A 13,042-nucleotide genomic window follows, 5' to 3' on the forward strand; every position below is an offset into this window, starting at 1 on the left:
AATAAAATGCCAAGTGTTTATTAATGGTCATACAATACAGTAGAACACGAGTTTACTCAAACACCTCACGAGAACACCTAGTGTTCAAATTCTAAACACCTATATGACTGACTTTGATTGTAAAAACTAAACACGTTTATGTGTTTAAAAAGTGTTACAGGCGATTAAACAGGTTCTTCTGTTTATAATCTAAACACTGTGACACGTTTAAAAAGTGTTACAAATATGTGTTTAAAACTGTTTATAACCTAAACGCTTGGGTTTAGTGGTTATGGTCTACTAGTGTGCAACAAGCAAGTATGCACTCGACAGAGTGCAGTTCTAGTTATTATTATTATTATTAGTAGTAGTAGTATTATTATTATGTATTCATTATTATGCTTACAATGATAATAATTAATAATGACATTAATATCATTATTATTTAGGCTAATAGGCCTATTATTCATATGTTTAATAGTATGTTTTATTGTTGTTATTATTATGAATGCTGTATCTAAACAGTGTTTTGCTCATTGTGGTTGTGACCATGGCACCGTCAGTCGATGTTTTCTCAAGTATGAGTTTGGTCCATTTAACAATTTCGCCCATGGCCACTTAACCTCAGTGCTACTAAGTGTTTTCCATGGCTGAGAAGAAGTGTGCTGCTAAATTCCGTTTCCCAGGCAACAAATTGACGAAGAGGAAGTTTTTTTTGGCATGGAAACAGTCAATAGCCTCCCCCCCTTCTCTCTCTCTCTCTCTCTCTCTCTCTCTCTCTGAAGACGATATAATCCGTCGCACAACGGTGCCGCGCGAGTCAGAAAAGAAAAACAAATAGCAGACCTACAAGCTCACAACAGGTCGCGTCCGAGACGTGTTGTGAGCTTGTAGGTCTGCTATTTTTGGCGCGCGGCACCGTCGTGCGCTGTGTATAAATTGGGTTTATTATAATATTCTTCACCTGCTGCTGGTGGTTATTTGTGACAGCCTCCACCCCCCCCCCCCCCGGCCCCCCCCTTTCCTCGAATCAAGGTTAGGATGCCCTGCCTAGCCCTAGAGAGAATAGTGAAGCAAAAAATGGAAATGAGGGGGCAGGCTACTTTACTGTATATTATTTGTTCAATATCTGTCTTTAATCCTTATCGTTTATGTAAAGTTGCATGACGTCTTGGCAAGGTGGGAAATAAGCTGTTATAGCAGCCTAATCAACTATTTCTGATTTATCTCGGATTTTAGGCTATGATAGCCTATAGGACGTATTTAAAGTGAGCCCAGCATGACGATGGATTTAATCTCTAATCTTAGGCCTAAACTATAGAATGAAGAAGCTAGACTTTCCCACCCTAAAATATGTATAGGAAAGAATAGGTTTTATTAACGATTTCGTGCTCAAATAGAAATGCCGCAGTTGAACATATTTTGGCAGCAGATTAGTCTGGCATATGGCAGGCTAATATTTCGCCTATTGGCGAAATAAATCTCAAACTTCAATCCAGATTCCAGACTAGCCTATAGCTATTCTATTTGCCTCGGCAGGTTAGGCATAGGTAAAATATATTGGGCGACATAAATCTACCGGGAACGGACGCTCACTCTATCCACTGCAGAAAGCACCCCTATGGTCGTCGGAAAATGACATGGATCCTCTTACTACGATTGATAAGGTAAAATAAGAATTAATTCAATGTAATAAACTTTATAGGCCCGCGCTCTGTCGAGGGCACTTATATATGGCTATAGAGGTTCATGCATGACCGGTACGTCGACTCTGTAATCTGTATAGGCCTACATGTTCGGTCCAGACCAGTGATGATCTCATGTTATGATCTCATCCAGAACAAAAGAGATAGGAGGAGAATGTAGGCTATATACAACAGGACCATAAATGAACTGATGGAGAGTAGAATCAGTCCATCTGTAATCAGCAGTTGCAGGCAGCCAGTACTAACTAGTACTAACTATTACGTACATTTACTTAAGTATAAGCTACTTAAGTACAATTTTGATGAATTTGTGTATTTCCAATTTCCAATACTTCTACTCCACTACATCTCAGAGGCAAGTATTTTACTCCACTACATTTATTTGAAAAATGTAGTTACTATTTTACCTTTATTATTATTACAAAACATACATTAAACAATACATTTCTGCTATTTGAAAATATTACATTAATACAATATTAAATTACTAATTTATTTTACATTATAGGCAAAGGTTGGTTTATGCTGACAGTATTCGAAAATAGAATATATTTTGAATGTTCCTATAGGGAGTAAATTATTTGCTTTGTACATTATTTGAGCAGTTTTGAACTTGACCAGATCCATAAATGTATAAAGACAGTTGGAATTCGGAAATAGTATATTCGTATGGTCCCTAGCTGTATCCAACATGGTCATGGTGTACAATTCTCAATGCTCTTTTTTGGAGTATACATAATGGTTGCAAAGTTGTTTTATAAGCATTACCCCAAACCTCAAATATGGCACTACAAGTGAACAATGTGTGTGTGTGTGTGTGTGTGTGTGTGTGTGTGTGTGTGTGTGTGTGTGTGTGTGTGTGTGTGTGTGTGTGTGTGTGTGTGTGTGTGTGTGTGTGTGTGTGTGTACATGTGTGTGTGTGTGTGTGCAATGTAAAAACAAATAATAATAATAATTATTATTATATATTATATATATATATAGGGGTATACTTTACTATAGGGGTATTTATGGGGTACTTATATTTGTGTGTTCAGTTACCTCATCTTTTGATCTGTAACCCTGCCTGTAATTCTAGGAATTGTAGAATGACAGGACAGTGAACTAGTACCACTATATGCAGTCTAAATTAGTTTAGCACCTTTGACCAACATCATCCTCTGACCACCACCACCCCTCCTTTCTCTGTAAATATAGGCTACTGAGTTTTTTTGTTTTGTTTTACCGATATGTAATGTATTGTACAGTTATCATTATGTATTACTGGAAAATGTAGTACAATGGACCACAATGGAAACAAGCCTCTGGACCTCAAACGTGTTATTAAAGTATTCAATCATTCAGTCAATCAAAATAAAAATGTATTAGTAATAGGATGTATTAATTAATGTATAGGCCTATTGTAATTTAATCTGAAATTCCTACATTTTCAGAGAACAAATTAAATAACGTGTTCTCTGTGGTTTGCGCTGCGTGGAAGCCAGGTGAATGGGGAGCCATCAGGCAAGGTCTCTCTGTAAACACCACACACCGTTAAATTAGCTGGATAATCAGCTACGGACAAGTACTTGGCACACATTCAACTCTTATCCGTAAATGGTCCTCTCCTCGTGCAAACCAAATCTCGAATGTGGTCCCCGTGTAAACCAAATCTCATTGTGTGTGTATGTTTGCGGAGAAGGCCTATTCCAACATTTGTAGCCTGAGTCCTTAATTGACTGATACGATTATGGATTATTTTGGTCAAAACTACAGCCTATCCAGGTTTAGGTTGTAAGGCATATGATGACGATACTATTCAGTATCAGGATTTCTCCTGGTTTTATTGAGAAATGTAGAACCTGGTGGCAGGTAGGACACCTAGGCCTACTGCTTGACACGTATAGTACTCCCAGAAGCTCAAGCAGAATGTTCCCCAGCCAATTATTGCGTCTTATAAGACCGGTAGAAGTTTGGTGACCGGGGTTCGAATCCCGTGTATATGACATGATGAAACTTACGGAATGCTGCTGCTGCAGCTGCAAGTTTAGTATAGATAACATGAGTATCTGAGTATTTGAGTGTAATGTGCATTTCATAGAGTGTAGAAAGTAATGTTTTAGATATTGCTTAATTTATGCTCCATCGTAAAACTGTGTTGCATGCCAAAAATAGCTAATCTACAAGCTCGCAACACGTTGTTGGTCGATAACTTCGAACAACTATAGTAAGTACAAATGTGTGAAAGGGGATGTGTGTGTGTGTGTGTGTGTGTGTGTGTGTGTGTGTGTGTGTGCGTGCGTGTGCGTGCGCGTGTGCGTGTGTGTGTGTGTGCGCACGCACGCGCGTGCATGTGTGTGTGTGTGTACATGTCCAGATGGGGCAAGGGAGGTTGGAAAGGTGTGGTCTTCTGTGTGCACAGAGGCCACCACCATGCTCTGTGGCCAGCCCACTTTACCCGGACATAAAAACAGCTGAGGCTCTCATTCAATGGCATTCACAGTTCACTGGCTCTGCACACACACAGCACAGACACTCACCACACACCTAGATACACACCACAAGGCTCATCTAGAAAGCTAGTGAAGATGCCTTGTGTCAGCTCTAGCTTAGACCAGATGGTGCCGATGCCCTGCAGTTTCAGCTCTGTGGTTGAGACAATCCGCATGGTAAGACACATTTCTCACAGTGTTTTGTTGACAAGGGTCCATGCCATTTACTCTGATTTCGCAATTGTAAGTTGCTCTGGATGAGAGCATATCCGCTGCATTGTAAACTGTTCACACTAGAGGTCATAGAACCCTGAATTAAATGTTTCAGTGATCTGAACAGAAGCAGCTTTGGGTGAGAAGCTTTGTCTTAGACTTAGAGGCTCATCTCATGCTGTCCATTTCGTTTAGAAAAGGTATTTGTATCTGAGATTTCAAAATGTCATTGAAGAGCTAGCCTTTGTGTCATTGGGCATTACAGTGTTGCTTAGATTTGCTTGTATTATTACAACAATAGACAAGTCTATTGTATTGATCTGTACCTAAAGCCCTCTCCTATGCAACATACTGTAGTGTTCTGTCTGTGGGCTACTCTACTACTATTCTTTAACCTCTGCACTTTCCTTCCATCTGTCAGTGTCCACACCTTGCTCAAATAATTGAAAGTGTGCATATATATATATATATATATATATATATATATATATATATATATATATATATATATATATATATATATATATATATGTGTGTGTGTGTGTGTGTGTGTGTGTATAACGCATGCAACACATCAGTCACAGCTATAGAATGTGCCAACTATATGATTTGTGCTACACAGCTGATGTAAAATAAGTCTCATATGGTCTAATTCCCTCTCCTCGCAGGTGGAGCAAATTCTGTCAGAGTTCAGGCTGAACAAGGAAGAACTGAAAGTAGTAATGAAGAGGATGCAGCGTGAGATGGAGAAAGGCCTGCGTGTAGAGACACACGAAGAGGCGAGTGTCAAAATGCTTCCCACCTATGTCTGCTCAACCCCGGAAGGATCAGGTAGACCCTCACTGCTTTAAGGCTCTGTCAGCTTGTTTCAGAGATTTGATTGTTTTGCAAACGTTACATCCCAAATGGCGTCTCTCATGCTAATATCCTGGCAGTGAAAGCTAGCACGTGCATTCACATCGATGATCCTATGTTCCGGTGTCAGAGGTGGGAGATTTCCTGGCTCTGGACCTGGGAGGGACAAACTTCCGTGTGATGCTGGTGAAGGTGGGAGAAGACAACGAGAGGGGTTGGAAGGTGGAGACCAAAACCCAGATGTACTCCATCCCCGAAGACGCCATGACGGGGACCGCTGAGATGGTCAGTCTTAGGCTTAATAGGGAGGCTGTCCTCACTTAACAACACACCTACCTGTGATCTGAGTGTGTGTACAAATGAAACTGTACACTCCCTGAGCTAAATGAACAACGATTTTACAGTGTACACTCCCTCTCTCTCTCTCCTTACACACAGCTCTTTGATTACATCGCAGAGTGTATCTCTGACTTCCTGGACAGACACCACATCAAACATAGGAAGCTTCCCCTGGGTTTTACCTTCTCTTTTCCCGTGCGACACGAGGACCTCGATAAGGTGGGCTGTGGGAAGGCTGTCACGCCACCTGGAAACGGGTTGGACGACACTTTTTACAACAACTGTGTCACATACTTGTTATGTTTATGTTTATAATGTTATGACTACTATGAGAAATCCGTTGCCCTGTGTTTCATATGTGCTTGTGTTCCTGGAAAGTGGAAAGGGGAAGGGAGTATTTATTGGCCCCCGGGGGACGGAAAATTACTTTTACTGCTTCACCCATCAGATTGCTGCCCAGATGGCTAAGATAAGCACAAGTGGGGGAGCTATTATGTTTCTAAGCAAGTGCATTATAAAACATTGGGGGCCCTATTTTGCGCGGTGTCTTGCCTTATGACTAATCTTATTCGGCATTTGTTATTGTCTTTTTCTTGTTGTTGCTGCAAGCTCATAATGTCAAAATATCTAATAAGATTAGTCATAAGTAGGGGTGTCACGTTACATACATTTCACAATACAATACACAGTATTGGGCTCACAATATCTATATGATACAATGTTGTTTTATTATTATTTTTCCAATCATAATCAATAATGGCCATCATCCTCAGTTTAAAAGCTGTGGTAATTACCAACCAACTGTAGCCTAGTTATTGGTATATTCAGTGATTTCACTTATTCAAATATTGTTTTTCTTTTCTTTTTTTGGATAATCCTCCCTACTATATAGTGTGCTGACCATATAAGGAGTTCCTCCCTGTTCCCAGTGAGCCCCTGGGGTCAAAAAACCCTAGTTTCGGTTTTGGTGGCGGGTGAGAAAGCCTTCATCCAATCAGGATGGATAGGGGCCTTCCTCCAATCATGATCGAGTGGGGCCTTGGTGCACTTCCCCCCACTGTAGAGCGCGTGCATATTGTGCACATCTTGTTACCGGGGCGGACCGGGGGGGTTTTCCAAATCACCCAAATCACTGAATGCTCCTTTAACAACAGCTCGAACAAAATATCTATAATACCAGAGTGGCCACCTGTAAAAATATTTTTTTGGTTTTGATGCTATCATAGATTAGATGTATATCTAATCACACACACACACACACACACACACACACACACACACACACACACACACACACACACACACATACACACACTTTTCTCCCCCGTGTTTACTGTACCTGTCAATAAAGGCAAAAAGAGAAACAGAGATTCATGAGGTTTCTGATCATCCCCCAGGGCATCCTACTGAACTGGACCAAAGGGTTCAAGGCGTCCGGAGCGGAGGGCAACAACATTGTGGGCCTTCTCAGAGATGCCATCAAGAGAAGAGGGGTATGTTGGGTCTTCCTTGTTACATTTATACAAGACTGCATTACAATATCTGAATTGAATATTACAATAGTCAGTGATGATCGTAAACGTGTTTCATTCAGGACTTTGAGATGGATGTGGTTGCTATGGTGAACGACACAGTGGCCACCATGATCTCTTGCTACTACGAGGATCGTAGCTGTGAAGTGGGAATGATTGTTGGTGAGGACGCATTCACATTGCACACACACCGACATGCGGAAAACGACCGGATTAAGGTTTGGCGAACATGCGTTAAGGTTGGCGACCGGATTAAGGTTGGCGAACATGCGTTAAGGTTGGCGACCGGATTAAGGTTGGCGAACATGCGTTAAGGTTGGCGAACATGCGTTAAGGTTGGCGACCGGATTAAGGTTGGTGAACATGCGTTAAGGTTGGCGACCGGATTAAGGTTGGCGAACATGCGTTAAGGTTGGCGAACATGCGTTAAGGTTGGCGACCGGATTAAGGTTGGTGAACATGCGTTAAAGTTGGCGACCGGATTAAGGTTGGCGAACATGCGTTAAGGTTGGCGACCGGATTAAGGTTGGCGAACATGCGTTAAGGTTGGCGACCGGATTAAGGTTTGGCGAACATGCTTTAAGGTTGGCGACTGGATTAAGGTTGGCGAACATGCTTTAAAGTTGGTGACCGGATTAAGGTTGGCGAACATGCTTTAAAATTGGTGACCGGATTAAGGTTGGCGAACATGTGTTAAGGTTGGCGAACATGCTGTAAGGTTGGCGAACATGCGTTAATGTTGGAGACCGGATTAAGGTTGGCGAACATGTGCTAAGGTTGGCGAACATGCACTGCTCTGTGCTTGTGGTTATGGTTTGAGTACTGCACCCGGTCCATCGCACACACCCACGCATCCCACTAGGACAACAACCTGTCCAACTACTCACAAATCCACTCACATGCACAGTGCACACGCACACAAAGAGTAAACGCAATTACATAAGCATGTTTGCACATGCATGTGTGCACACACACGTGCTCTAAATCTCCCGTCTTCCACAGGCACAGGGTGTAACGCATGCTACATGGAGGAGATGCGTACGGTGGAGCTGGTGGAGGGCGAGGAGGGCCGGATGTGTGTGAACACGGAGTGGGGGGCCTTCGGGGACCACGGGGAGCTGGAGGAGTTCAGGCTGGAGTACGACAGGGTGGTCGACGAGACCTCCATCAACCCCGCACACCAACTGTGAGTCATACACCAGCACAAATGTTGCATGAATGTTTGACACTTTTAATTCAATAACAATGCACTGATGAATGAATGCATTTAGGCATTTAGCAGACGCTCTTAACTCTTGAAGGGAAAACCTCTGGTCATTTTATCGTCTACTCAGTCTTATGTGAACACCCCGGACAGTTTTTAATATTTGATATTCATTTTAGCTTCCCCACCCCCTTCCTATACAAACCCATTATAACTTTAAACTCTATTTTAACCATGATTCATCAAAAATACCCAAACTTTTTTCTGGTGACTGATGTTGTCCTTCTAATATGTGAGGGGGCCGTGTTTTTTCATTTACTGTTAATTATTAATTCATTCTTAATAATTATTTTGGACAAGAACCTCCTCTAGAAGGAGGCCGGAGGAGACATGAAAATAATTATTAAAAATAAATTAAAAACAGTAAATGAAAAACACGCCCCCTCACGTATAAGAAGGACAATATCGGTGACCAGAAAAAAGGTTGGGTGTTTCCGATGATTCTATCATGGTTAAAATGGAGTTTGAAGTTATAATGGGTTTGTATAGGAAGGGGGCGGGGCAGCTAAAATGAATATCAAGTATCAAAATACTGAATCAAGTAACTTAAAAAAACTGTCCGGGGTTTTCACATATCTAAATATCTATACAATGAAACTATGAGTATACACTATAGAGTGCTATGTCTACATAATATGCTATCTAAACTACATAAATGTAGCCTTTTCATATGCCCGTAAGGTCGTCGGTGCTATGGCAAGTCATTCATTCATGCATGCATGGCAGGTGACCAGATATACTACATGTTTGATGCCTCTCTCTCTCTCTTATTTATCATCATTCGTTCAGCAATAATAAAATACTCACCTGAGCACACATGTGATGTCTGTGAGGTTGCTAGGCAACCAGTTGTTTTTCCTGTGGTTGGTTGTGTGTGATTGGTCAGAGGAACGTCAATGGTCAGTCAGGGGGGCACGGAGGGGGTCAGATTAATGTCCTCTCTCTCCAGCGTGCGCTATAGTGCCTGAGGCCCTAATGGCTGTTTACCTTTCGGCCCTCACATACTTAGACAGCCACTGTGACATAGGGATGTCTGTCCGGCTTCTCGTAGGCTCCCTCTTTGTTTCCCAACCCGCGCTGAGAAAGTTTTGTTTGCTCATGTTCTGTGACGCAGGTCGCCTTTTACCAGCACCTCTCCTTCGTAGCCGGTTTTTGGAGGCCCCTCCCATCATGTCTTTGTGAGAGGGAGGATGACTGATTTAAGCAGTCAAACTAGAACTGGACTCAGAGCTGGGTGTGGCTGCGCACCTGTTGTGCATGGACTTGATCAAGGCACAACAGGTGCGCAGCCACACCCAGCTCTGAGTCCAGTTCTAGTTTGACTCAGGCCAGGTGTGACTGCTTAAATCAGTCATCCTCCCTCTCACAGTCTTCTTCTAGTCTCTTATAACATAATTTCTCTCTCTCTCTCTCTCTCTCTCTCTCTCTCTCTCATGCTGTAGATTCGAGAAGCTGATCAGTGGGAAGTATATGGGCGAGTTAGTGAGACTGGTTCTGCTGAAACTGGTCAACGAGGACCTGCTGTTTAACAGTGAAGCCTCAGACCTGCTGAAAACCCGCGGCAGCTTTGAGACGCGTTACGTCTCACAGGTGGAGAGGTGAGTCGTCCTGACCGTGAACGCCTTAAGTGCAACTTGTATGTGGCAGAGGCGTCGTTTCAGAAGGAAATAGGGTGTTTTGCGAAAATAAATGACCATAATCCCATTTCTAAAATAGCAAAAGAATTGTGGATCTACAAGCTCTCACCGCGTCGCTTGGTCATGCGTTGAGAGCTTCAACTATTTTCACTATTTTGTTTATGGGCGAAAAGAGAGAAAACATTTGAAAATGTTCGCATATAATGACAATCCCAAAATAGGGATGCCGAAAGTGGTTAACGAAGGGTTGCATTAAACAATATAAGACGTGTCTAACACGTGTCGCATGTAGATATACGGGCATTGCATGCAATAATAAACAAAATCTGATTAATCTGCTAAAGCAATTCAGAGTTGGGGTCAATAAGCATAAAAAGTGTTCTTTCGCATGTGCCGTGCCCTTCCTGTGAATCTCCTCAATGGCAGGTGAAAAGAAATGAGTGACGTGAAGTTGTCTATACCTGAAACATAAACACTGTAGGGGTTAGTAAGCACCAGAGTAATATATTAAGAGAGTGGCGACACTAGCATTGACTCCCATTGTAACAATGGAATGCGGAAGTGCTCATTCTATCTCAATGGGATAGTTCCAGCCACAGTGGCAATGTTTGGAACTATAGCCCATATATGCACCCGCTTTGCGGCGAGATCAAAGTGTGTCGCTATACTCTCCTACTCTACACTCTGGTAAGCACTAAGCAGGGTGTGAAAGTTCACCTATAGCCCTCTCCCACATAGACACTCCCACTTAGACACTTTCCAGCCAGGCTCATTCATTCCAATGTAAATATCATGGATTTTACACATTAAATACTGGTTCGCTTTTGGAACCAGATCTTAAAAATCTATTCCAAATCCGTCAACAAGGCCTGCCGTATGCACTGGAAAAACATGCGCGTGACATTTATTTTTTAAAACAATGTTCAATCATATAGGAAAACTATTGGTGGAGAGGTTTGCCTAACCCATGTTACAGTATGCTTAGCTGTGATTGGACCATAGCAGTTTGGGGAGGGGCTTAGCTAAAGGTCTATTGGGAACTGGCATAACGACTAATGACTAAAATATTGGGGGGAACAAAACCAAGAAAAGAAACATGGAAAGATTGTTAATATTTCTGTTGTCATTGTCTTATTCATTAGTGACTCTGGGGACAGGAAACAGATTTACAACATCCTGTCTTCACTGGGCGTGCTTCCGTCAGAGCTGGACTGTGACATTGTGGGTCTGGTCTGTGAGAGCGTGTCCACACGCTCGGCTCACATGTGTGGAGCTGGCCTCGCCGCCGTCATCAACCTCATGAGAGAACGCCGCTGTCAGGAGACCATGAAGATCACCATCGGGGTTGATGGTTCCGTTTACAAGCTGCACCCATGGTGAGGAATCAAGAGAAAGGGAAACAAGACACAGAGAGGTGGAGCATGAGGAAGGAAGCAGAGAGAGTGTCAGTGTTGTATGCATAGACATATAAAGGTAGACGCCGCTTCGGGATCTGGGGCGTGTGTTCTCGGGAGGGGCAACAATTTCCCGAGATTTCATACGAAGCATAGTGGAAGCGCGTGCGTAACAGAAGTCCTGAAAATCCTGCTGTGATTGGCCAGTATACTAAGTAGTCACTTGAGTGGCAGCGAGAGACATGGAGGAGTCGCATGAGAGACGTCACTTGGGCAGCGACGCAGCGTTCCTTCAGCACTTCGGCATGGTTGCATCTATGTGTCTATGGTTGTATGACAATCGGGGAGGGGTTAGGGTTATGATTTCACTAAAGTGGTGTATTTCGATTTGGCCTTTTGACTCAAAAGGCTTTCAGCTTTCAGGAAGGAACCAAAAATACACAGGGAAGACATATTTTAATATTATAACCACACCTGGGGGTCTATTAGAGTAATGTTAACTCCATAGACACATAACAAAACAGAAAAAGTACAAAAATCACGGCACTCCCTAACAGTAACACAGACACTGCAGCAATGGGCAGGTAAGAACAGTACAGTAAGAAAATGTTATGTAGAAAACGACTATAAACAGGCGTGAAAAATATTTAGCCTCATTAACATCAACATCTTCATTGTCTTATCATCAGTATTGGTGCTATTGTTTAGTTATTGTTGCTACAATGTTGAGAGGAACCAAAACCAAAGAATTGTATAGGCTACCCTACGTCTATATACAGTATAGTAATTTATGTAACTTGAACGCCCTCCATGTGTGACACGTATTACGGTATGGCGGTAATACCCTGTTGTTTCTCTCTCACAGTTTCCAAGACAGGTTCCACAAAATTGTCAGAGAGCTAACGCCTCACTGTGACATCACGTTCATCCAATCAGAGGAAGGAAGCGGCCGTGGGGCGGCCCTTATCTCGGCGGTGGCCTGCAAGATGGCAGCGTGCATGATGGCGCAGTAAAGGAATCACGCAAGAAGTGGCCTTTGAACAGGGAGCAACGTGGACCTCAGTGACCTCTATAGGTCTGTGATGGTGATGTCCTTGTCCAGGGATGTACAATACCGCTGCAGCCTTTTCCAGGCTTTACTGAAGCAAGCACTTTGGCTGAGGGATTGTGCGCCAGTGCTGCGAGGAAGAGCGCTCAATACTTGAAGGAGCAGACAAGAAACCACCGGCAACTTGTATTATAGATACCGATTTGTAGTGTGATAAAAGGAGACCAATTTGTTCAGTATGTGTTTGTGAATATCTTAAATGGTTCCTTGTTGAACCCAAAAGAATTGGATGGCAAGAAAGCTAGATGACAATCGCTGCTTCCTGGACTGAATAGAACATTTTCACAACAGACATTCTGACAGGTAAACACAGCTGAAGGTAATAACGTTTTTTAATTGGAGGGGGGGGGGGGGGTTTGAATGTAACAGCATAGCCCTGCCAGCTCATGAGCCAAATTTGTCCTCATGCCAACTAAAGCCAAGGATGGATTCCCCTTTGTATGAGCAGTGATTGTTGGTGGGGGGGGACGACGACAAATGGGGTCTCTCCTGGACATGGGTGGATTCCCCTTTGTATGATCAGAGGTCTTTTGGTTTCACACAT

At 42.8% G+C, this 13,042-nt stretch overlaps 1 protein-coding gene across 1 annotated transcript; it reads left to right on the forward strand.

Moving 5' to 3' along the window:
- Nucleotides 1-4,252: 4,252 nt before the first annotated feature.
- gck (glucokinase (hexokinase 4)) lies at nucleotides 4,253-12,845 on the forward strand (the record flags this gene model as incomplete). The annotated part of the gene is made up of 10 exons (XM_083783835.1): nucleotides 4,253-4,333; nucleotides 5,038-5,200; nucleotides 5,355-5,509; nucleotides 5,663-5,782; nucleotides 6,961-7,056; nucleotides 7,158-7,257; nucleotides 8,098-8,281; nucleotides 9,802-9,957; nucleotides 11,139-11,372; nucleotides 12,256-12,845. The coding sequence occupies 10 exons, from the start codon at nucleotides 4,253-4,255 to the stop codon at nucleotides 12,401-12,403; spliced, it is 1,437 nt and encodes a 478-aa protein (XP_083639961.1). The 3' UTR covers nucleotides 12,404-12,845.
- Between the last annotated feature and the right edge of the window lie 197 nt (nucleotides 12,846-13,042).

This window comes from Protomyctophum parallelum (assembly GCF_964188405.1).
Source record: "Protomyctophum parallelum genome assembly, chromosome: 15".
Lineage (NCBI taxonomy): Eukaryota > Metazoa > Chordata > Actinopteri > Myctophiformes > Myctophidae > Protomyctophum > Protomyctophum parallelum.